Below are 25,671 nucleotides of genomic sequence, written 5' to 3' on the forward strand. Positions count from 1 at the left end.
AGGATCTTTGATCTCACTGGATCTCAAGCAACAGATGAGACTCGGATCTGTGTTCCCTACGGATCTCTCGATAAATTACAGAGCTGGATCTATGATCCCGTCAGATCCGAGATCAGGATCAGTTGGGATCAGATCCCAGATCCATTTTCTCGGATCCATGCACATATCTGCTAGTGACTATCAAATACCTGCGTCATACAACTGATTTTCAACTGAATGAGGGAGAGCATAAAAAAGGCATAACTTCCGTGTCTGTCTACACTCGGACACGTCACAGGTGACAGAAGTGTACCACTGCCTGATCAGAGTCGGCAGTGGGCAGGCGGCGGTCTTCCAGGCGAATCACTGCGAGTGGCGCCCAGTTGCGGCTCAGCGCCGATGGGTGGCTTCGCTAACAAGCTCAAAGGCTTAGTGTGCCACGGAAGCCCCAGCCGAGCAGGCGGCAGACGGAGCCGGCGGCCGGCAGAGGCGTTCCGGCGTCGGCAGTCACGGGTCGCCGCAGGAGACGCGCCCCTCGGGTCAGTGAGAGCGGCTCAGACCGCCCGCTGCTGCCGGCCACTGCAGGGGAGAGGAGAGATCTGACGGACTGCTGCAGGCGACCGGAGACTGCTGCTCGCCACCTGTCTCTGCAGTGTCCAGGGCAACTGCTGTAGGTGAGGATTGAGGAACACACACAAACGTATTACACAATCCTACATACGTCCACAATGAAATCGTCGACGCCTTTGTGTATCTGTGCTATGTAACAAGGTCTAACCGAAGTGCTCAGTGGAAGCTGCAAAATGATCCAAAACGATCTTTATTTCCCGCCCGCACAACACTATTTCTCCGCCCTCCCGGAGGTCTGTGAAAGTAGGACGACGAAAGATTCCTCCGACGCGTATGGTGGGAAGTGGCAGCTCCTTGCGCTACGCTCCGTATAAAGTAAATGGCCTTTTGTATTTCCGGTACAGAAAATAACTCTACCAGCTGTATTGTATTCATGTGCGCTATTGCCTAAACAATTGATCTTGACCACAAAGAAGAAGCATATAGTTTCAATTTGGTCTTCGGATGGTTATTGGAAGTATCGATACGTTCGCTTAAAAGTTGGATTAAATGCAAAGAGGGATTCAGCATCAATTCATCATGTCAATCAATGCGTTAGGCCAGTATCGAGCGTCTGCGTCCTGTTGTTCCAGCGACCCGTCTCGGCCTGCGCCTGTGACCGCACGGCAGCCCCACCAGCCGCCATGTCTACTGTCGGGTGCTACCTGCGCGTGGAAGAGCTGGCTCAGCCCGATGGACTTTACCAGCTGGGCGACAGAATCGCCGAGGGGACCTACGGAGAGATCTTCGCGGCCACCGAGAACAGCTCAGGTGCTGTGGCCCCGCCACTGTTCAATAATAATGTGCGATCAATAACAATTATTGCGATTCATCGGGGCAATCAATATACCTACCGTCGGTTAAAAGGTCGTCATTGTATGCATTTATTTGCAGTACATAGATAGGCATTGTCCATTTTCGAAGCATTTTTATCGCTGGATTTTGCTCCGTTCCGTGGATAAACAAGCGAATATATGTTATCGTAATTTAGTGAGAAGCATAGCAAATGTTGATCATATAGAGCGCATGACATAATTAGAAAGACCAATTGACTCTGTCAGAATGTCAACTCGGGTAAGAAGGGAAGCACCAAATATTTTGTTCATGTCTGCCATTCTATCTATTTCAGGTACCAAGGTGGCCATCAAGATAGTGGACAACACGGAGGAGACTTTCCCTGACATTGAGGAGGAGTACCGAATTTTGAAGGACCTCTCGGTTCACCAGAACATTCCCAAACTGCACGGCATTTTCAAAAAGACCTCGAGCAGCGGCGTCGAACAGATATGGATGGTCATGGAGGTAAGAGCAGCGAGGTCGTAACTCGTAAGACTAAGAATATCATGCATAAAAGGCTCATCACTATCTCCTAGTGTTAAAAAAGCATAACAAATATGCATATAAATATGTATCGACTATCGGAACAGTAAATATCGGCATTCAAAGCATCTAAACCAGGATTAAAACAAGAATATGTATGCGATTGCATTGGGCATTGGTGTTACTCATGCATCGCACTATAATCCTATAATGTTGGAATAATGCTGTTTCATTCGCCGGTTTCCGCTGTGACATCGGTCACCGGTGCTTGCGTTCCAGTACTGCTCGGGCGGGTCGGTAACGGACCTGGTGAAGCGTCTGAAGGAGAGCGGACACGTCATGAAGGAGGACCACATCGCCTTCATTCTCCACCACACCGTCCAGGTCAGAGCAGCGGTGACTAATGCGCAAGTCAAAAGAAACGTGTGTCCTTACGATTCATGTTTGAACTGCGCTCATCACGCGTCTGCAGTGCACCAATAATAACGTAAACCAAAAAAGGTGCCTTCGTGTGGTGACTTCATACCAACATATATGTATAACTTCTCTTTAAACTGAATAGAGTTAAAAACAATGTATGTACCTATCCTATAAAACAACGATGAATTAATTCCCCGCCCTCTGAAAAGTAAAATAAATTTACGCTAAGCCCTGTCGAGATGATATCGATCAAAGCACCAGAATAAGCACCAGCATGTTGTCCGTGAAACTGTGAGCACGTGACTCTCGTCTCTATGACCTCAGGCCGCCTGCCACCTGCACCGGAACCACGTGATACACCGCGACATCAAGGGGCAGAACATCCTGATGGCCCAGAACGGCGAGATCAAGCTCGTCGACTTCGGTGGGTGGCGACCATATTGCGGGTTTCCGCGGTTTTACATTTAAAAATTAAACATTGATCAATATATTTTGTCCCATTAATTACAACGATAGTTCGCTAAAAGTAACATTGATATAAAGTAACATTAACATGAACATTGAACAGGGAGCATTCACAAGCGCCATTACTAACAACTAATCCAGGTCTTCCAGCATATGGAAGAAATCGTCAGTGTAATAATCCTTTATTTTTTTTCTTTGTAGGGTTTCCTATATCCCAATAACGCCCATCGTATTGCCCGAGATCGTGAAGCCCCGTGAACCCGTCCCCGCATTTTACCTACCATTTTCCAGGTACGTAAGCAATCCCCCGCTGTTTTCTTGGAGTGCTTATAACGTTATGACGTGCTCGTGCCCGAGCGAGCAATAGTTAATTGCATTAACATTCTTGATTACTTGGGTATACCAGCCGCCAGATCGGGTACCTCATAAGTCATACCTACTGGAGAGTGGGGATAGATAAATAATTGGTGGCTACGTGCGCACACGTGTACTTATGTGCATTATATAAGCGTTTCCATTTACGTATACAACACCTGACCGACTAGTTGCTATCCAAAATAAAACCTTGCCCGCGCATCGCTTCCTGCCTCCTGTATGGCATGCCACCATCCCGGGCACTGTTGGCCATATCGTGTGCTTCCTGCCACTTGTGTGCAGTCAGCAGTGTGCTGTCCCTGAACCTGTTCACAATCTCCTCTACCCGGGGTACGCTAATTGACATGGCCCCGATACCCTGTCTTTCCCTGACCTCCATGTCAACCTCCGGACAGGCATATCGCGTCACCTGCCGTCCACGATGGCTCGTCGGGGCACCTCGATTGGCACACCCTACTGGATGGCTCCGGAGGTGATCTTGTGTGACCAGCAGCACGGCGCCGAGTACGACATCCGCGCTGACGTCTGGTCGCTCGGTACGTCACCGAACCCCGGCCGCGAGCGAGCCCGAACGACACGGACCGTACGGCAATCCAGCTGCGTTATAACTGTTGACACTTCCGGTTTTGTCAGATGGATGGTACTATTGGTCTAAAGATAAGGGCCCAGGCGACCTATAGTTCGGATGCGGTAGTATCCTCACCCTCGCCGCAACTCGAGTGGGGTGGCGCTGGGTAGGAGGAGGGGTGCACTCGGCCCGAGCTGTGGCGACTGGCGAGGGTAATAGTATTCACCGCATCAAAACTACAGGTCGCCTGAGCCCTTATCTTGAGACCAATAGTATGTACATACATCAGGTGATCTATAAGAAGCCGGTTCGTTGTAATACGTGCCTAGGCTTTGTGCTCAATTGCGAGTGAAGTTTTCCGTAGCACCAAACACAACAGCGAACCCAGCCGCTGAAGCCATATACTGACGCCAACTTCCGCTCGCCGCAGGGATCACTGCCATCGAGTTGGGTGACGGCGTGCCGCCGCTGGCCAGTGTGCACCCCGTGCGGGCCATGTTCCAGATCACCCGTAACCCACCGCCTACACTGGCAAAGCCCACCGAATGGAGCCAGGCCTACCTGGACTTCATCGCGGAGTAAGTCAGCGGCGCCGCCATAGTCTGACCGCATGGGGAAGAGGCTGCGCGCAGACAGGTTGAACTAAAATGACAATCTGGATACCTAAACGCACAATATGAATGACTAACTAAATGGTGCTTGATATGTCGTCGGTCCAGTTCGAGAGCGATCTTGTGCGTTCCTGGAGAAACCTCATGCTACTCAGAAATACTCGGAAGGGAGACTTAACTGGTGGATGACTTTATTTTACATAAAGGTGGGAACAATTTAGTACAAAGTCGCTTCTCTGAGTTATATGCAAGTTGATACAAAACTACACCGTCGCTGTTGTCACGTCTGGCCCGGCCCTCCATCAGGTGTCTGGAGAAGAACGACGAGAGTCGTCCTCTGATGGAGGAGGTGGCCACCCACCCGTTCCTGACCAGGCTCGAGCCGCGACTGGCCGCTATCAGGGACGAGCTGGCCCAGCTACTGGCCGACAGCGGGCCGGCAGAGACCGTCCAGCCGGCCCAGGTCACCTCCAAGGCTGGATACCTGAGGGTATGTTAGTGTGGGAGACATTGCCCGAACCCAGTCTGTTTACCGTCCCCAGCCGGCTCAGGTTACTTCCAGAGCCGACTACCTGCGGGTATGTCAGTGAACACATCCCCTCAGAGTCTTTCACTGTCCCGGGGCGGCACAGGCTATCTCCAGGGCTGGATACCTGCGAGTCAGTTAAAAGAACATCGGTGACCATTCCCTCTAAGTATGTGTCCTATGGGCGATGTCACATCCTCTTGGGTGTTTGTCGACTATCCCTGGGTGGTCCAGGTCACCTCCATGGCAGGGTACCTGTGGGTCATTGACGGCTGACATCGATGAAGTCGTGACGGCATGGATGAGTGTCCGCACAAGGTCAATGAACCTCCTCTCGTCACCTTCCGTGCCTCTCATTTCATGCATTTTTCCCAATACGGGTCGGCCTGGGTGAAGGGATTCAGACTGGGTTATCAAAATGGTAAGCAAAGTTATCCAGTAGGAGAACTGACTTCATCGCGCTGCCTCGCCAGACGCATCCCCACTCCAATTCGCTGAAGGTCCTGCCCTGACGCCCCACTGCCATATCCAGACGCGGCCGCACTCCAAGTCACTGGAGATCCTGCAGGACGACCTCGCGGCCCTGGAGGACGTCACCGACGACACTATCCTAAACCTGCTGGAGAAGCGGTTCCACCGCGACATGATCTACACGTTCGTGGCCGACGTGCTGATCGCCGTCAACCCGTACTGCGTGAAGCCGCTCTATGATGCCAAGGTGAGCAAAGAGACTGGCGAATAAACCCAGCGAGCGGACGAGGAGCCAGACTTGTTAAATCGCAGGAAGATTTAGCAGCATGCTGGTTAGGCGACAGAGATCAGCTAGGCCCGTTCTGAACGAGTGAGCAGGAGTTAGAAACACGCCGAAAGAGTTACGCTTGGCTGGAAGCTAGACGATGGGTCTTGTCGTTCCTAACCTAGCTTAACTAAAGAGGCCAGTATCACAAAGGTTGCTGTGCTCTTTCTACGCATCAGCACCTATTCGATCAAGCCCAGTGCCCCGATATTGGTGAAGTCTGGTCACACCAGTGCAACCCATCTGTCTGCCGCCGTTATTGTAGCTGACAGCTATTTCGGCTGTGTCCCGTATTCTCCCCTAAGACACACGCGGCCTACTGTTCTCGTGCGCGCTCCGATAACGCGCCGCACGTGTACGCCGTGGCGGACCGGGCGCACCAGGACATGGCGCACCATCAGCGTGCCCAGACCATCGTCTTCACCGGCGAGACTGGCTCCGGGAAGACGTTCAACGCACGCATGGCGCTGGCGCACCTCTGCCACCTGGGAAAGGTCAGTCAGCCGGTGCTCGGCATGTGGCGGTCGAGAAGTGTCATGTAGTCGTATAGTGTCGACGACAGCGCGGACTCGCACATCGTCAAAGAATCAATATCTTGCCGAACGGCGTAATACATGTTTCCGCTGTTCTGTGCCTCCAGTACCCCACGATGACACACCCACCCACCACCTCCCTCGCCTCTATTCCGATCTGGACAGAGTGTTGCGGGAGCTGAACACACTCAGACTCGATGCTTTACTGTATTATCGGCAGAGGCCCAAACAAGAACCACAGAGCCAACCGCTCGTAACCACGGTCTCCCTGCCTCTCCCGGGCCGCCGACCGCCCAGCCAGCGCCAGCCCTCGACCCCGCCCGAGGGCCACGCGGCAGGGGCGGCGCCGGGCGCGGCCAGCCGGGGAGGCGCCACGGGCGGCGCCAGGCATGCCACAACGGGCGGTCACAGCCGCCCGTAACACCCCTCCCCCCTCACGGAAACAATCATACATTGAACAATGCGACACTTACGACACGCTATTTACATTACAACTATATACACAATCACAGCCTTCACCACCTCCACCACACTCATAGTCCCGCCTGGAACCTTTCAGGTGGTCGCGACACTCGGCCTGATCTGGTCACGTATGACATTGGCGGCAACATTCCCCTCTGAGCGACGCCCACATCACCAGATGGGCCAGCTCTCCCGAGTAAGTGCATTAGCGGCACCTCGAGCAGAACGCCATGCTCGTTACCACAGTCGCTCACGGGATCCACCCCCACGGCCTCACCACGTCCATTTGGACCACTCGGATCCTGAACTGGCCGCAAGTCGGTCCGACGAGGGATGAACTCCTTGAGGTCGTTGTGGTGCACGACGCGTGTCTTGCCGCGGACGTCCTGTATCCGGTAGGTAACTTCCTCCCCCGGTGTGCCTCTTCTCTCGACGATGGTCACCGGTCCTTTAAACGGCAGACCCAGCTTCGGTTTTCCTCCCACAGCGGCAGTGTGGTCTCGTACCCACACCTTCAAGCCCGTTGGGTACGCGGTAAAATTGAGTTTGCTGTCATGGCGAACCGCCATTCGAGCAGCTGATTGGGAGGAGGCTCTCCTCACCTGTGCGAAGACCCGCTTCATGTTCTTCAGCCGTTTGTTCAGGAAGGTTTCAGCTGGTATTGCGACTTCATCGGTTCCGTACATTACATCCAAAGGCAACCGAGGCTCAAAGCCATGGATCATGTAGAAAGGTGTGTGACCGGTGGTTTCGTGGAGGGAAGAATTGTAGGCCATGGCGTATGATCTGGTACTTTCGTCCCAGTCAAGGCCCTGGCTGTCGATGTATTTCGACACCATGTCTTTCAGGGTCCTCATGAAGCGCTCCACCATCCCGTCGCTCTCAGGATGATAAGGCGTTGTTCTAGTCTTGTGGATACCGAGCCTCTGATACAGCTCACGCATCATCAGAGATTCGAATTGAGCGCCCTGATCTGTGTGAAGCCTCTCGGGAACACCAAGCTCCTGAACCCAGTGAAGGAGTGCCTCCATCACCGTTTCTGTCTTCTGATTCGGCATCGGGAAGATTCGTACGAACTTTGAGAAGTAATCCATGATCACGAGCACATATCGGTTGCCTCTTCTCGACACAGGCATCTCCGTGATGTCCATGGCTATTCTCTGGAAGGGTCGTGAGGTAACTTCGGTAACCATCGGTGCTCGTCTTTCGGGTGCCGGTCTGTACCGCCGCTGACACGGCGTGCACGAGGCACAGAAGCTCCGGATGTCCTCATTCATCCCCGGCCAGACGAATCGAGCCTTCACCCGGGCGATGGTCCGTCTGCGACCCATGTGCCCGCTCGATGGATCATCATGCGCCAGTCGGATGATCTCGGCCCGTTCAGTTTGAGGCACCGCCGCCTGGAACTGTCGACCCGAGGCAATGCCGATTACTCCATTCATGACGCGCACCTTGCTCCAGTGTTTTCGCAGCACTCCCCACCCAGCGAACGCTGCAGGCCTTGGCTTCTCCTTCCTCTCGTGTGCTCTTCGGAGAGCCGACAGCGTCGCGTCACTGGCTTGCGCCTGGGCGATTGGAGGGAGGGTCCGTTCTTGGACTGATTGTGACACAGCGACTGATACAGCAGCCGGTTCCTGCGTAAGCCTTGAGAATACAGCAGTTGGAGCTACAAGAGTCACAACCGACTCAGACGAACCGCCTTCCGTCGGCGCGGGCGAGCCGCCCGCTACTGACCCCACCGTCTCCGTTCTATCTCCTCTCTCTGAGACAGAGCGACCGGGACACCACCCCTGGCCTTGGGCTTGACCAGATCGGACCGCAGACGCCATATCTGGTGGTCTGCGAGACAGCGCATCAGCGTTCCCGTGGGCCAGACCGCTGCGGATCCGAACATTGAAGTCGAAAGAACTCAGCTCGATCGCCCATCGACCACGACGTCCTGTGCCGTCTCGCTCTGCTGCGATCGATGTCGGTATGTTTGCCAGCGGCTTGTGGTCGGTCACCACTTCAAATCTGGCACCAACAGTGTACTGACGGAAATGTCTGATGCCATGAACGATCGCCCAGAGTTCCTTATCGTAAGTCGGCCATCTCGTCTGTTGCTTTGTGAGTGCCTTACTCTCATAGGCGATCACCTTTTCCTCATCTCCAATGCGTTCAGCCAGCACCACACCCACAGCAGAGTTGCATGCGTCTGTATACAGGACGAACGTCCCTTCACCTGTTGGCAAAGCCAGTACGGGAGGCGAGGACAGAGTGGACTTCAACAGCTCGAATGCAATGCGCATCGGTTCGGACCACCTGATTCGTCCCTCCTCTACTGCGGCGTCCCTAAGTGGCTTTGTAATCGCGGCATACCCCTGAATAAACCGCGCGTAGTACCCGCACAGGCCTAAGAAGCTTTTCATCTCCTCCTCAGATGACGGCTGCGGCCAGGCCAGGACCTTGTCCACGTTATGCGGATCTGGACGTATCCCTTCCTCGGAGACGAGATGTCCAAGGAAAGTCACCTCCTTGCGTGCGAATCGACATTTCTGTGCCTTTAGCTTCAGCCCGGCTTGCTGAATCCTCAGGAGTACCTCCTGCAGGGTAGCCAGATGTTCTTCCTCGGTCCTGTTGAACAAGATGACGTCATCCAAGTACACCAAACAGCTTTTGGTGTCAAGGCCTGCGAGAATCAGTTCCATCATCTTCTGGAAAGTGCCGCTGGCGTTCTTGAGACCCATTGCCATGACTCTGAACTGATGGAGGCCTTTTCCAGTCGAAAATGCCGTCTTCTCTCGATCTTCAGCCGCCAGTTCAACCTGCCAATACCCTGTGGCCATGTCCAGCGTGGTAAACCACCTCGCCCTTGACAGGGTATCGAGCGAGTCGTCGATTCGTGGGAGCGGCATGGCGAAGCCCTTCGTCACTGCGTTCACAGCCCTCAGGTCGACGCAGAAGCGGAAGGATCCATCTTTCTTGCGCACCAACACGACCGGCGAACACCACGGACTTTCGCTTTCCTCAATGACACCATCCTGTAACATCTTTTCTTTTTGTTTCTCTACCTGGTCTCGGACTTTCATGGGTATCCGTCGTGGACGTTGTTTGACTGGGACTGCATCCCCCGTGTCAATCCTGTGTTTTGTCACACCTGTACGACCAATGTCTCCCGGTCTTTTACTGAAGACGTCACTGTAGGTCTCAAATAAACCCCGTAGTTTGTTACGACCTCTCTCACTCAAGTCTGTCAGTTCTGGTGACAGGGCTTGTTGCACCTCCGGTTCCACCTCTCCAGGATCATGAGATGGATTACCTCCATCTCCACAGCTCGCCACATTGCAATCGGCACAGTCTGCCCCGGGACACAAAACACACAGGGCGTCTTCACCGCCCCCAAACGCAAGGAACGTCCCGACATCAGAGCCCTTCAAGAGACGGACGCCCTCCGCTCCGACATTCGTCAACCGGATAGGTATGGTGCCATTGGAGGCGATCACCACCACAGCCCGTGGAATCAATAGATCCTCACGCTCCGCCGTGCGGCTTGGCTCCATCATCCCACTTACCGAGCCTGCTGACGTCACAAAAGGTCCCTGGCCATCAAGTCGCTGCACCACTGCTGCTACCGTTGTTACCGAACGACCTGGTAGTGTTACTGCATCGCCAAGAATGACTCTAGCCCGCGGGGGACGGATCTCAGGGTATGTTGGAAGTGGAATCGTCATCCCTTTCATACGGATCACCCCCTTCTCATCGTCAATGATAGTTCTGTTTTGGCAACAGAAGTCACGTCCAAGGATCACGTCATAGACCAGCCCCGACACCACAGCCAGTCGTGGACACACAATCGACTCCTCCTCCACCTGGATAGGGACATCACGGAGCACCTCAACGATGTTCAGGGGGCTACCACCAGCTCCCTTCGCGGACCGCGTCGGGGTGGTGGCCTGACAAGCCAGTTCCGTTTTCAACCGCTGCTGGAGCCCATCCCTGACCATGGAAAAGTCGGCACCCGAATCGACCAGCGCCCATACTTCGAGGCTGCCCAAGTGGACTCGAATGGCTGTTGCAGTTAATCGGGACTGGATACACGCAGCCGGCTCTTGTCCCACAGGGCCAGCTGCCCCTAGTTTTCCGCCGGCTTATCAGATGGAAGGGCTTCCCTCGACATCAGCCCCCGACGTCCACCCATTGCTGGAGGCCCCTGCTGCAGGCGAGAATGGCATGCCGCCATCCAGTGCCCAGCCTCGCCACAGAATAAACAAAACGGTTGGAGCGGGGTGGCAGCTTGTACAGCCGACTGACAGTTGCTCCGAATGTGACCCTCCTGCCCGCACGAAAAACATTTCACCCTGGTGGCTCTCGGTCCAGTTCTCGGCTGACCACGGCGTACCACCGGGCAGTCACGCCGAAAATGGCCGGGGGCACCACACCCGTAACATTTGACAGCCTCAGGCAGGTGGTCCGTCTTGGCAACGGCGAACGCCTCCAACGAAGACCGCAGCTGGCCGATCTCCTGCTGCAGCTGAGCTATCCTTGCATCCTGCTGCGACCCACCTCCTACCTCTGCATGAACAGCTGACGCTACAGCACCCAGGGGAAGGGGCCCAGTACCTGTATGCGTCGATGGGTTAGCAGCGCGTACCGCCTGGACGACCTCCTGGCGTTTATGCAGCTCTCGGATCACCGCTACAGCCGCAGACAGTGACTCAGGATTACGGTGGCACAGTTTCGTCTGGAGCCACTCATCCCGAAGTCCACATATGAACCGACTCGTCAGGGTTTTCATCACGAACGCCCTCTCTGCATACGTTTCCTCAGGACCTTTTCCCTCCCCTGACGGACCGGTAGAATGAGGGAACGCAGCCCGCCCCAGTCTCTTAATACGGTCAGCGAAGCTCTCAGCTGATTCCCCCGGCGACTGGGAGGCGCGCCCCAGCTCGGCCTGCGCCTGTAAGGGCTCGATTGACCGACCAAACCGGACCCCAAGTCCTGACTTTATCTCAGAGTACGAACTGTCACCCTGATACAGCGAATGCGCATAATCGAGTGCGACGCCATCCAGCAGAGGCAACAGCCGCTTAACTCGCTCAACGTCTCCGAGTCCCACCGTTAACGACTCGAAACGAGATATCCACCGCTCCCAATCATCTGTCTCTATACCCGCAAAACGAGGGGTTCGCGATACCAAAATAGTGTCGTTGAAATCCATGGCCAGCGGAAACAATTCACCAAATTATTCAAAACTGCACCCAGGCGGACCGCCTTATTCCTAACGTTCCCCTCAGAACAGAAAATATCGGCGTTCTATTTTTGAGCAAACCGCCCGCTTTTTGTCGAGCACAGACTAGTTACGATAATCAACATTCATGAACTAAATTTCAATAAATATCATCAAATGAAATTAATGAACTCACCCTTTGTCGTCTTCTGCAGTCCTACCGACCGCGCCAAATGTTGCGGGAGCTGAACACACTCAGACTCGATGCTTTACTGTATTATCGGCAGAGGCCCAAACAAGAACCACAGAGCCAACCGCTCGTAACCACGGTCTCCCTGCCTCTCCCGGGCCGCCGACCGCCCAGCCAGCGCCAGCCCTCGACCCCGCCCGAGGGCCACGCGGCAGGGGCGGCGCCGGGCGCGGCCAGCCGGGGAGGCGCCACGGGCGGCGCCAGGCATGCCACAACGGGCGGTCACAGCCGCCCGTAACACCCCTCCCCCCTCACGGAAACAATCATACATTGAACAATGCGACACTTACGACACGCTATTTACATTACAACTATATACACAATCACAGCCTTCACCACCTCCACCACACTCATAGTCCCGCCTGGAACCTTTCAGGTGGTCGCGACACTCGGCCTGATCTGGTCACGTATGACATTGGCGGCAACATTCCCCTCTGAGCGACGCCCACATCACCAGATGGGCCAGCTCTCCCGAGTAAGTGCATTAGCGGCACCTCGAGCAGAACGCCATGCTCGTTACCACAGTCGCTCACGGGATCCACCCCCACGGCCTCACCACGTCCATTTGGACCACTCGGATCCTGAACTGGCCGCAAGTCGGTCCGACGAGGGATGAACTCCTTGAGGTCGTTGTGGTGCACGACGCGTGTCTTGCCGCGGACGTCCTGTATCCGGTAGGTAACTTCCTCCCCCGGTGTGCCTCTTCTCTCGACGATGGTCACCGGTCCTTTAAACGGCAGACCCAGCTTCGGTTTTCCTCCCACAGCGGCAGTGTGGTCTCGTACCCACACCTTCAAGCCCGTTGGGTACGCGGTAAAATTGAGTTTGCTGTCATGGCGAACCGCCATTCGAGCAGCTGATTGGGAGGAGGCTCTCCTCACCTGTGCGAAGACCCGCTTCATGTTCTTCAGCCGTTTGTTCAGGAAGGTTTCAGCTGGTATTGCGACTTCATCGGTTCCGTACATTACATCCAAAGGCAACCGAGGCTCAAAGCCATGGATCATGTAGAAAGGTGTGTGACCGGTGGTTTCGTGGAGGGAAGAATTGTAGGCCATGGCGTATGATCTGGTACTTTCGTCCCAGTCAAGGCCCTGGCTGTCGATGTATTTCGACACCATGTCTTTCAGGGTCCTCATGAAGCGCTCCACCATCCCGTCGCTCTCAGGATGATAAGGCGTTGTTCTAGTCTTGTGGATACCGAGCCTCTGATACAGCTCACGCATCATCAGAGATTCGAATTGAGCGCCCTGATCTGTGTGAAGCCTCTCGGGAACACCAAGCTCCTGAACCCAGTGAAGGAGTGCCTCCATCACCGTTTCTGTCTTCTGATTCGGCATCGGGAAGATTCGTACGAACTTTGAGAAGTAATCCATGATCACGAGCACATATCGGTTGCCTCTTCTCGACACAGGCATCTCCGTGATGTCCATGGCTATTCTCTGGAAGGGTCGTGAGGTAACTTCGGTAACCATCGGTGCTCGTCTTTTGGGTGCCGGTCTGTACCGCCGCTGACACGGCGTGCACGAGGCACAGAAGCTCCGGATGTCCTCATTCATCCCCGGCCAGACGAATCGAGCCTTCACCCGGGCGATGGTCCGTCTGCGACCCATGTGCCCGCTCGATGGATCATCATGCGCCAGTCGGATGATCTCGGCCCGTTCAGTTTGAGGCACCGCCGCCTGGAACTGTCGACCCGAGGCAATGCCGATTACTCCATTCATGACGCGCACCTTGCTCCAGTGTTTTCGCAGCACTCCCCACCCAGCGAACGCTGCAGGCCTTGGCTTCTCCTTCCTCTCGTGTGCTCTTCGGAGAGCCGACAGCGTCGCGTCACTGGCTTGCGCCTGGGCGATTGGAGGGAGGGTCCGTTCTTGGACTGATTGTGACACAGCGACTGATACAGCAGCCGGTTCCTGCGTAAGCCTTGAGAATACAGCAGTTGGAGCTACAAGAGTCACAACCGACTCAGACGAACCGCCTTCCGTCGGCGCGGGCGAGCCGCCCGCTACTGACCCCACCGTCTCCGTTCTATCTCCTCTCTCTGAGACAGAGCGACCGGGACACCACCCCTGGCCTTGGGCTTGACCAGATCGGACCGCAGACGCCATATCTGGTGGTCTGCGAGACAGCGCATCAGCGTTCCCGTGGGCCAGACCGCTGCGGATCCGAACATTGAAGTCGAAAGAACTCAGCTCGATCGCCCATCGACCACGACGTCCTGTGCCGTCTCGCTCTGCTGCGATCGATGTCGGTATGTTTGCCAGCGGCTTGTGGTCGGTCACCACTTCAAATCTGGCACCAACAGTGTACTGACGGAAATGTCTGATGCCATGAACGATCGCCCAGAGTTCCTTATCGTAAGTCGGCCATCTCGTCTGTTGCTTTGTGAGTGCCTTACTCTCATAGGCGATCACCTTTTCCTCATCTCCAATGCGTTCAGCCAGCACCACACCCACAGCAGAGTTGCATGCGTCTGTATACAGGACGAACGTCCCTTCACCTGTTGGCAAAGCCAGTACGGGAGGCGAGGACAGAGTGGACTTCAACAGCTCGAATGCAATGCGCATCGGTTCGGACCACCTGATTCGTCCCTCCTCTACTGCGGCGTCCCTAAGTGGCTTTGTAATCGCGGCATACCCCTGAATAAACCGCGCGTAGTACCCGCACAGGCCTAAGAAGCTTTTCATCTCCTCCTCAGATGACGGCTGCGGCCAGGCCAGGACCTTGTCCACGTTATGCGGATCTGGACGTATCCCTTCCTCGGAGACGAGATGTCCAAGGAAAGTCACCTCCTTGCGTGCGAATCGACATTTCTGTGCCTTTAGCTTCAGCCCGGCTTGCTGAATCCTCAGGAGTACCTCCTGCAGGGTAGCCAGATGTTCTTCCTCGGTCCTGTTGAACAAGATGACGTCATCCAAGTACACCAAACAGCTTTTGGTGTCAAGGCCTGCGAGAATCAGTTCCATCATCTTCTGGAAAGTGCCGCTGGCGTTCTTGAGACCCATTGCCATGACTCTGAACTGATGGAGGCCTTTTCCAGTCGAAAATGCCGTCTTCTCTCGATCTTCAGCCGCCAGTTCAACCTGCCAATACCCTGTGGCCATGTCCAGCGTGGTAAACCACCTCGCCCTTGACAGGGTATCGAGCGAGTCGTCGATTCGTGGGAGCGGCATGGCGAAGCCCTTCGTCACTGCGTTCACAGCCCTCAGGTCGACGCAGAAGCGGAAGGATCCATCTTTCTTGCGCACCAACACGACCGGCGAACACCACGGACTTTCGCTTTCCTCAATGACACCATCCTGTAACATCTTTTCTTTTTGTTTCTCTACCTGGTCTCGGACTTTCATGGGTATCCGTCGTGGACGTTGTTTGACTGGGACTGCATCCCCCGTGTCAATCCTGTGTTTTGTCACACCTGTACGACCAATGTCTCCCGGTCTTTTACTGAAGACGTCACTGTAGGTCTCAAATAAACCCCGTAGTTTGTTACGACCTCTCTCACTCAAGTCTGTCAGTTCTGGTGACAGGGCTTGTTGCACCTCCGGTTCCACCTCTCCAGGATCATGAGATGGATTACCTCCATCTCCACAGCTCGCCACATTGCAATCGGCACAGTCTGCCCCGGGACACAAAACACACAGGGCGTCTTCACCGCCCCCAAACGCAAGGAACGTCCCGACATCAGAGCCCTTCAAGAGACGGACGCCCTCCGCTCCGACATTCGTCAACCGGATAGGTATGGTGCCATTGGAGGCGATCACCACCACAGCCCGTGGAATCAATAGATCCTCACGCTCCGCCGTGCGGCTTGGCTCCATCATCCCACTTACCGAGCCTGCTGACGTCACAAAAGGTCCCTGGCCATCAAGTCGCTGCACCACTGCTGCTACCGTTGTTACCGAACGACCTGGTAGTGTTACTGCATCGCCAAGAATGACTCTAGCCCGCGGGGGACGGATCTCAGGGTATGTTGGAAGTGGAATCGTCATCCCTTTCATACGGATCACCCCCTTCTCATCGTCAATGATAGTTCTGTTTTGGCAACAGAAGTCACGTCCAAGGATCACGTCATAGACCAGCCCCGACACCACAGCCAGTCGTGGACACACAATCGACTCCTCCTCCACCTGGATAGGGACATCACGGAGCACCTCAACGATGTTCAGGGGGCTACCACCAGCTCCCTTCGCGGACCGCGTCGGGGTGGTGGCCTGACAAGCCAGTTCCGTTTTCAACCGCTGCTGGAGCCCATCCCTGACCATGGAAAAGTCGGCACCCGAATCGACCAGCGCCCATACTTCGAGGCTGCCCAAGTGGACTCGAATGGCTGTTGCAGTTAATCGGGACTGGATACACGCAGCCGGCTCTTGTCCCACAGGGCCAGCTGCCCCTAGTTTTCCGCCGGCTTATCAGATGGAAGGGCTTCCCTCGACATCAGCCCCCGACGTCCACCCATTGCTGGAGGCCCCTGCTGCAGGCGAGAATGGCATGCCGCCATCCAGTGCCCAGCCTCGCCACAGAATAAACAAAACGGTTGGAGCGGGGTGGCAGCTTGTACAGCCGACTGACAGTTGCTCCGAATGTGACCCTCCTGCCCGCACGAAAAACATTTCACCCTGGTGGCTCTCGGTCCAGTTCTCGGCTGACCACGGCGTACCACCGGGCAGTCACGCCGAAAATGGCCGGGGGCACCACACCCGTAACATTTGACAGCCTCAGGCAGGTGGTCCGTCTTGGCAACGGCGAACGCCTCCAACGAAGACCGCAGCTGGCCGATCTCCTGCTGCAGCTGAGCTATCCTTGCATCCTGCTGCGACCCACCTCCTACCTCTGCATGAACAGCTGACGCTACAGCACCCAGGGGAAGGGGCCCAGTACCTGTATGCGTCGATGGGTTAGCAGCGCGTACCGCCTGGACGACCTCCTGGCGTTTATGCAGCTCTCGGATCACCGCTACAGCCGCAGACAGTGACTCAGGATTACGGTGGCACAGTTTCGTCTGGAGCCACTCATCCCGAAGTCCACATATGAACCGACTCGTCAGGGTTTTCATCACGAACGCCCTCTCTGCATACGTTTCCTCAGGACCTTTTCCCTCCCCTGACGGACCGGTAGAATGAGGGAACGCAGCCCGCCCCAGTCTCTTAATACGGTCAGCGAAGCTCTCAGCTGATTCCCCCGGCGACTGGGAGGCGCGCCCCAGCTCGGCCTGCGCCTGTAAGGGCTCGATTGACCGACCAAACCGGACCCCAAGTCCTGACTTTATCTCAGAGTACGAACTGTCACCCTGATACAGCGAATGCGCATAATCGAGTGCGACGCCATCCAGCAGAGGCAACAGCCGCTTAACTCGCTCAACGTCTCCGAGTCCCACCGTTAACGACTCGAAACGAGATATCCACCGCTCCCAATCATCTGTCTCTATACCCGCAAAACGAGGGGTTCGCGATACCAAAATAGTGTCGTTGAAATCCATGGCCAGCGGAAACAATTCACCAAATTATTCAAAACTGCACCCAGGCGGACCGCCTTATTCCTAACGTTCCCCTCAGAACAGAAAATATCGGCGTTCTATTTTTGAGCAAACCGCCCGCTTTTTGTCGAGCACAGACTAGTTACGATAATCAACATTCATGAACTAAATTTCAATAAATATCATCAAATGAAATTAATGAACTCACCCTTTGTCGTCTTCTGCAGTCCTACCGACCGCGCCAAATGTTGCGGGAGCTGAACACACTCAGACTCGATGCTTTACTGTATTATCGGCAGAGGCCCAAACAAGAACCACAGAGCCAACCGCTCGTAACCACGGTCTCCCTGCCTCTCCCGGGCCGCCGACCGCCCAGCCAGCGCCAGCCCTCGACCCCGCCCGAGGGCCACGCGGCAGGGGCGGCGCCGGGCGCGGCCAGCCGGGGAGGCGCCACGGGCGGCGCCAGGCATGCCACAACGGGCGGTCACAGCCGCCCGTAACACCGTAACACGTAGCACTCATAGGCTGTTCTGTGCCTCCAGTACCCCACGATGACACACCCACCCACCACCTCCCTCGCCTCTATTCCGATCTGGACAGAGTAAGTCCCTGGCGGAGAAGGTCCTGGGCGCCGGGTTCGTCCTGGAGCTGTTGGGTAGCGCGGCGACCAGCCAGAACGCGGCCTCCACGCGACAGGTGCGCTACTTCGAGACCACCTTCACGAAGACGGGCCGGCTGAGCGGCGTGATCGTGTGGAACTACATGCTGGAGCGCTGGAGGGTCACCGACACCCGCCCGTGAGTGAAGCTGCTGGAGGTTACTCGGCCGGCAGGTCTGGGTCGACCTGTGGTATGGGGAAGGACATCTGGAAACGTAATGGTCTCATGGACTTGTGGAGTTTGATATGGCGAGAATATGCAGCAGTAGGCGATGCCTATCTATTTCGCAGCACATTTTCCATATATCGAATAATTCCGATTATGAAGGCTGACTGCGTGAGTTTCATGTACTTAAACGAGACTGACAACTACCGATATCTATGCGGCAGGAATGACGGTACATTCAACGCGCTATACGCCTACTACTACGGGCTGCAGCAGAGCGGAAAGCTGGGAATTTACAAGCTGCAAAAGAAAGATGTGAGTATCGGCTAGCCAGATTGATGGACACCACAACTCTGAGTCCATTTCATGTACCTATTTTATATCACAAGTTAGTTGTTAGACATTTTATTTTGTCCCGCAATCAAAAGGACGAGTGCGAAAACGGCAGCTTGAACATGACGGCAAACAGAGTCTCACCTCTGACTTATCTCCCGTTCAACAGGACTACCGGTTCCTGCCGAAGCACAAGTTCCTCGACCCGGTGGACAGCGCCGAGAAGTTCAAGGAGGCAGAGCGGACCATGGACATGCTGGAGATCTCCGGCGACAAGCAGGAGACGGTGCGGAAGGCGATGGCGGCCATCATCCTTCTGGGCGAGGTCGACTTCGAGGACGACGGCGAGGGCGTCACGATCGTCAACAAGGATGTCCTGAATACAGGTCAGACACCACACGGTAGCAGGGATACCTTCCTTCATCATGTCATTGTGCACAATATTTTTCACTTATCAAACATGATGCTGTGGCTGTTCTCTGGCGCTGCTATGATTAATTTCCCAACAAGTAGCAGCCATCATCATTCCACGCCCCTCCGTTTTCCTATCTATTCAGGATGTTTGCACTGATGACCATAACCTTCCTGAAACATCCAGTACCTATCGTTCTCAGTGGTAGTGCCCTGTACCTATGCCCCTGGTTTCTCCAATCTAATCAGTGTCGCTACACGCCGCTGTCTGAAAGCTTCAGTTCTAGAGTCTCAATAATGAGCCCCCGACCTCCCCGCCCCAGTGTCGTACCTGCTGTCTGTGGACGAGGCCAAGCTGGTCTGGTCGCTGGAGCACCGCTGTCGGATCGTCGCCGGAGAGGCCGTCAAGGAGGCCAAGACAGTAGAGCAGGCGCGCGCCTCGCGGGACGCGCTGGCCCGCCTGCTGTATGGCCGGCTGGTGGATAGCGTAGTCAACTGGGTCAACGCCTCCTTCACCCTCACCAGGCTGCTGTTGTGAGTTACCCCTACCCTAAAAAAATGCCAGCAGTCGAAGCTTGACATCTATCGTGACACCCTCTTAATGAAGCTTAGGAAAAGATAAATGTTCATTGTCTTCATTCATTCATAAATACCCCTAACACACCATGAGTACAAACGAAACTCCTCTAAAATTGCAAAATCCCTCAACTTTTCGACCTTAACTCTTATCTGCTTCATAGATAAGAGCAACAAAAATGTGATGATGAATATTTAAAATAAAAAAAAAATGGAAAGGAGGTGATGACAATGAAACTCGTCTCCATTTTTCAGCGGCGAGACCAACACGGTCGGCCTGCTGGACATGTACGGGTTCGAGAGCCGCAGCACCAACTACCTGGAACAGCTGGTCGTCAACGCCTTCAACGAGCAAGTGCAGTCGTTCTACAACCAGTCCGTCTTCCAGTGGGAAATGGTCAGTAATTATGTCAGGGACTGGGTGCAGCATGTCACATGCAGCGTCGTGCATGATGGACAATTTTTGGAGCTTTTTCGCTTGGGATCCTTGTCTAAGAAATATTTGTCTTATCTGCAGATGATTTTCTTTGACGACAACATCAACACCAGATCGTTCACCGTAAATCACCATCAGACGCGGATGTTCATATTTCACACTGACAATAATCATGGTAAATCAGCAAAAAAAGCGAGCATTCTTATCCACCACACCATTCCTATCGTCTGCAGGACGACTTCCGTGGTGACGACCTGGAGGTGTCTCCCTACACGTACATGGATAACAGTGCCACCATCGACATGCTGATGAAGAAGGGGGAGGGCCTGCTGGCGCTGCTGGACGAGAGCACCCTGTCGGAGAAGGCCTCCGACCAGCACTTCGTCGGTGAGCTGGGGCTCGGCGTTTGCAGGGAGAGAGTTAGTACACTTCGGGCCACCGAAGCGGGTGGTGCGACAGCTATAAGAACTGAATGGCCAGTTTTCATTGTGATCGGAGGACTTTATGATGGTTCTTGTGATTTCAGAGAACTGCAAGGAGACCATAGAAAGCCGCCATTTCTTCCCCGAAAAGGATGGATTCGCCATCGCTCACTACGCTGGAAAGGTGTCCTACTCCAATAAGGACATCGTCGCCAAAAACAAGGCAAGTCATGGATCGCACTCACACCAAACACTAAACCACCGGAGAAGTGTAACTACTTTGGCCCTGATATTGTGATCAATTTCTTTGAGCTTGAGTCCATCCTAGAAGAACTAGTTATACCTAGGTATTCCAAATGATATCAGCCTCAATTTGAAACACATAAAAGCATATGATACGGAAAGATAGCAAATATGGACTCGGTTTAGTCGACAAGTGGGGACAGGCCATCTGGACCTATATGATAGGATACCTTTCACGAGTTCCAACTACGACCTACGTGATAGTACCAAGAACCAACTGGACCAAGACAAGGTTGATATTACTGCTCAGGAACCCGTCTCTGTGGCAGGACCAAATATGCCTTTAGGTGGTCCGCCATTCAACTGACTCGCCTCGGTCTGTGACAGGACTATCTGTACTCGGGTTTGGCTCATCCTACCCCTGACGCGTCCTCTCTCTGTCGCAGGACTACCTGGACCCGGAGGTGTTTGACACGCTACGTCAGTCAGAGAACCCGTTCATCGCGCCCATGTTCCTGCTGCCGCTCACCAAGACGGGTAACCTGACCATGGACCGGGAGCAGGCGCAGCGCGAGGCGGGCGGCAAGGCGCGCCCCGTCAAACTCAACGACGACGTCGGAAACAAGGTCAGTCACAAAGGACACGTGTCAAGGACATGTAGCGTCACCAGAGTGGGTCGGCCAGCAAGCTTAGAAGTGTGTCCCCTAACCTGCAGACACGCTAACCATACCAAGGACACTTAGACCCACTGAAAATCCCATAGCCTGAACTTCGTCCCGGACAGGCGGTAGTAGACCAGGCTCGCGACTAAAGCGCACGATTGAACAATTAACAGGTCTGGAATCTGTACCCGCTGGTCTGTACAGTTGAGCTGCACAGTCTGATGACGCACCCTGAGCGGCTGCTCTCATTGTCATACCTCCGCTGGCGAGTCACCTGATGGTAATGCTGTGCACCTCCTCACTTATAGGCCTTATCTTCCACTGACGAGCCCCCTGTCGTCCGTTCCCGCTATCGCCCGGCAGCGGTTCGACACGCGCTCGCGGGGCCGGCTGTCGCAGACCAGCCTGGTGCTGCTGACGCAGGCCTCGTGCTACCGCTACAGCGCCATGGAGGTGATGCACAAACTCATCAACAGCACGGCCCACTTTGTGCGCTGCGTGCGCTCCAACAGCGAGGGCGCCGCAGACACCTGGGATACCGGTGAGCTGGGAACACTGGGATACGGGTGAGGTGGGGTCCTTGGGGTACCGGTGAGGTGGGGTCCTTGGGGTACCGGTGAGCTGGGGTCCTGAGACACTTCTATGACCCGGAGCACGGGTGAACTGGGCAAGGGGAGGACATGAAAAACGGGGGAGCGGGAAGCGAGGGCAAGTCGCAGTTCGCCGTCGGATGAGCATTTGTCCTCTCTCGTTTTCGGACTTCAGATATGGCTCTGGATAGATATGTGATGCCCTTAAAAGCATGAACTTAGGATTTTTTTTTCTAAGGAAAACCAATACGATCATGGCTGTTTTCTTCCCGAGCCATTATAGAGATCGCATCCATCAAACATCTTCACACATATCGGCAGCTAGTGAGATGTTCCATCGCCTTTCTTTCAGGTCTGGTCGCACATCAGCTGAAGTGCATGCAGATTGCCAACACCATCGCCATCAGGAAGGACGGCTACTCCCAGAGGATCGACTTTGCCGAGTTCTTACGAAGGTGAGGATCGCGGATGGTTTGATTTCTGAACTGGCGACAACGGACCAAAGCGCCTTTAACTATCATGTTACCGAGATAATAGCTAACGTTGTATCACGTGTCGCGCTGAGCTTCCTTTGAGACATTTGTCGTCTGCCTTTAGAAATATCCTTTTCACCCGCAGATATGTATTTTTTTTCTTGGTCACCAGGTATCAGTTCCTGGCGTTTGACTTTGACGAGACCGTTGAGGTGACGCGCGAGAACTGTCGACTGCTGATGGTACGTCTCAAGCTGGACGGCTACCGTATGGGACGGCAGAAGATCTTCCTCAAGTACTTCAACGAGGAGTACATGAGCAGGTCAGTTTTAAATACACACTCCTTGTGTGTAAATACACAGTACGCAGCACAAGAAGACATGCATCGGAGTTTGCAGCGAGGTCCAAACATGCTTCGAATACGCTGAAAAGGATGCTGGATATCTCATATCTGAAACACCAGCCTCGTTCAGTATGATGTAAAGGCTGCAACATACGAGCTGTATCACCTTCCTCCGTCTTCTTCCCGCCAAAAATATAAAGTGTCACCACCACCTCTCCTCTTCCCTTCACCACAGGCTGTACGCAGTGCCGTTCTTCACTTCACTCCACCAAAGGCTGTACTCACTAGTCACTATCCTGTTTTTCTCTTGCACCGCAGGCTGTACCCGCTCTTCACCCCTCTTTTCCTCCACCGCAGGCTGTACGAGCACGAGGTGAAGAAGATCGCCAAGGTGCAGGCGATGATCCGCGCGTTCCTGGTGCGCCGGCGGCGCCGGGCCGGTCAGCCTCTGGACGTGACGCGCCTTCTGGCCAGTGAGTGTCACCGTCGGCCGCGCCTCTCCGTCACGCCCGAGATGCTCATCATGCCCGAGATCGACCCGCCCGACGAGTTCGAACTCGAGGACTAGGGCGTCGGGTCGGGAGAAACTAGAGGACTAGAGCGTCGGATCGGGAGAAACTCGAGGACTAGAGCGTTGGGTCGGGAAAAACTCGAGGACTAGAGCGTCGGATCGGGAGAAACTCGAGGACTAGAGCGTCGGGTCGGGACATACTGGAGTAAGGGGTACCAAAGTGGGACAGACCCGTGGACATATAGAGTATCGGGGTCGAGATAAACTTGAGGACTAGAGTGTCAGGTCGGGACAAACTCGAGGACTAGGGTGTCGGTCGGGACAAACCCGGGGACTAGAGTATCGAGTCAGGACAAACTCGGGGACTAGAGTATCGAGTCAGGACAAAGACAGGACCGGGTCACCAGGCCGGGACTTACCAACTGGAGAACGGGGTACCAAAATGGAACACACGACAGGGCTAACTAGGGGCTAATTTGAATACTGGGATGCCAAAAAGGAACACACTTCAGGGTTCAAAAGGGACTAAATGGAGAGCTTCCTAAGGACGGAGGCATCGAATAGGGACAAAGATACCGAAAAGGGGCATACTGCATGATTGGTGCACTAAATATGAACGAAATGGAGGATTAGCATTTCCATGAACATATTGAATAGAACAAACATGACAATACTTCAACCGATAAGTGATCCAAATTGGACATAATTAGTGTTTTTTATACCTCGAGATGGGATATCCTCGTTGTAAATTGAAGAAAAGTCAGACTTGTTTTTTACGTTGATGGTTAATGAGATTTAAGTCGGTAACCAAAGTAGAACCAGCCGATGACGATAGCCAGTAATATGTGGAATGATGACATCAAATAGATCTCAGGGTAGGCTCTTTCACAATCCACACGAACCAAACATCATACAGATCAGTGTACCCCCAAGTGGACTTAGATAGGTACGCATGAAACGCGACCCGATGGTAGTTCAATGTCGCGTAGCATCGTCCATCGACAATGTGCATTATGCATTATTATGCTTTGAGTAGACCAAGGATGGCGTAAGGGCTTTTAATCGCTCACCGTTAAGAATTGGTTGTTCACCATATCCAGCTACGTTAAAAAGGCGATCTTAGACTATCCGTTAGTACGCAAAAAAAAGTCGAGTAATCACTGATATCACATATTATTATTGAGAAAGGTAATAAGCTAGATGGAACATGTGAAGTGTTCTGTGTCACCCGTGTGTTCCCTGTATTTAGCATGCTTGTAGAGAGTCTAGCTAGATCAACCGCTGCATAGGAAATGAGCTTAAATTATGTTCGGAGGGACTTATGTCTTATATCCGGGCGAGATATGTGCGTTAGTTATCATGTTATTCGCTATCGCAGTGCAAGTAGAGGTGTGCGCTTAAGCCATCGGTCATTTGCCTTATGCCTATGCATCTCAGAGAGCACTAGTCGCTTGTACGCTTGATGATTGGATTGATATTGCAGTTTACGTGGTCGCCCTAAGACCTCTGATAGAATGCTGAGAACACTTGTAAGCGCTCAGTGGAAAGGGCAACACCTTCTGCGCATTCATTGTAAATGCGAGGGAAAGCAAAACAGTTGGTTTGAGTGACCTTTTCGTAAAATGCTACGTTCCAGCATAACATTGAGGCTTTCCTGTCACCCCACGAATGCTCACCGGGGCCGGCTGTGCCGCAGTATATATGGGGGAGACCTGCGGCACAGTGGGCAAATTCCAGGCCGGTTAGTTTCAGCCCCATACCGATGAAACGCTACCACAAATCTAGCCGTGACACAGGCGTAAGGTCATTGTCAATATGCAAACATGCTAAAAATGCATCATCTTACCAGCTATTTGCATTCTCTCGCATAAACACGTTTTCGGTAAATGTATAATAACCTTGTATGATGTAAGTGTATAAGATGAGATTCAGAGACAGTAGTATGGTGCTTACGTGTCCAAATACACATGCAAACCAATGACTCATCGTAGCACTCTGCAGAGCTCATCTTATCGCGTCAGAGCCCAACAGTCCCGATGACGTCATTGTCGTCGATCAGCTGATTGAATCTGAACAAATAAGTAAACAAGATCAGTAAAATAATAGAAATAAGTAAATCAGTAATATCATCAGCAAATGTGTTGCTGATGATAGCGAAAAAGATACCACACGGAAAATATCGCATTTAATTAAACTCACCTAATGCATCAATGAGGGATGGTTGGCTAAGATGATTGCAAAAGTGGAACCAGTT

The 25,671-nt window shown here is 53.8% G+C and overlaps 2 protein-coding genes across 3 annotated transcripts in view; one reads left to right on the forward strand and one right to left on the reverse strand.

The window, feature by feature from the left end:
• Nucleotides 1–472: 472 nt before the first annotated feature.
• LOC122371129 (neither inactivation nor afterpotential protein C-like) overlaps nucleotides 473–25,671 on the forward strand; it is a 36,147-nt gene continuing 10,948 nt past the window's right edge. The window contains exons 1-23 of one of the 2 annotated variants that reach the window (XR_006254669.1): nucleotides 473–653; nucleotides 1,182–1,359; nucleotides 1,718–1,890; nucleotides 2,188–2,292; nucleotides 2,653–2,752; nucleotides 3,564–3,704; nucleotides 4,167–4,314; nucleotides 4,654–4,837; nucleotides 5,406–5,591; nucleotides 5,975–6,163; nucleotides 18,194–18,390; nucleotides 18,642–18,732; nucleotides 18,920–19,136; nucleotides 19,485–19,695; nucleotides 19,993–20,134; nucleotides 20,407–20,560; nucleotides 20,700–20,818; nucleotides 21,285–21,464; nucleotides 21,864–22,041; nucleotides 22,443–22,545; nucleotides 22,736–22,885; nucleotides 23,264–23,671; nucleotides 23,703–25,386. Coding sequence is in view for 1 of the 2 variants with exons in the window: in XM_043347242.1 (XP_043203177.1) it covers nucleotides 1,233–1,359; nucleotides 1,718–1,890; nucleotides 2,188–2,292; nucleotides 2,653–2,752; nucleotides 3,564–3,704; nucleotides 4,167–4,314; nucleotides 4,654–4,837; nucleotides 5,406–5,591; nucleotides 5,975–6,163; nucleotides 18,194–18,390; nucleotides 18,642–18,732; nucleotides 18,920–19,136; nucleotides 19,485–19,695; nucleotides 19,993–20,134; nucleotides 20,407–20,560; nucleotides 20,700–20,818; nucleotides 21,285–21,464; nucleotides 21,864–22,041; nucleotides 22,443–22,545; nucleotides 22,736–22,885; nucleotides 23,264–23,379 (3,211 nt within the window). In the remaining variant the exon portion in view is untranslated. Of the gene's footprint in view, nucleotides 654–1,181; nucleotides 1,360–1,717; nucleotides 1,891–2,187; nucleotides 2,293–2,652; nucleotides 2,753–3,563; nucleotides 3,705–4,166; nucleotides 4,315–4,653; nucleotides 4,838–5,405; nucleotides 5,592–5,974; nucleotides 6,164–18,193; nucleotides 18,391–18,641; nucleotides 18,733–18,919; nucleotides 19,137–19,484; nucleotides 19,696–19,992; nucleotides 20,135–20,406; nucleotides 20,561–20,699; nucleotides 20,819–21,284; nucleotides 21,465–21,863; nucleotides 22,042–22,442; nucleotides 22,546–22,735; nucleotides 22,886–23,263; nucleotides 23,672–23,702; nucleotides 25,387–25,671 lie in introns of those variants that run through there. The other variant, XM_043347242.1, reaches the window with a different exon arrangement.
• The window catches only part of LOC122371131 (LETM1 domain-containing protein 1-like), a 41,990-nt gene continuing 35,827 nt past the window's right edge, over nucleotides 19,509–25,671 (reverse strand). Inside the window, exon 9 of the mRNA XM_043347245.1 lies at nucleotides 19,509–19,636. The gene's annotated coding sequence lies outside the window, so the exon portion shown is untranslated. The remainder of the gene's footprint in view (nucleotides 19,637–25,671) is intronic.

Source organism: Amphibalanus amphitrite, unplaced genomic scaffold, assembly GCF_019059575.1.
Source record: "Amphibalanus amphitrite isolate SeventyFive unplaced genomic scaffold, NRLGWU_Aamphi_draft 001207F_arrow, whole genome shotgun sequence".
Lineage (NCBI taxonomy): Eukaryota > Metazoa > Arthropoda > Thecostraca > Balanomorpha > Balanidae > Amphibalanus > Amphibalanus amphitrite.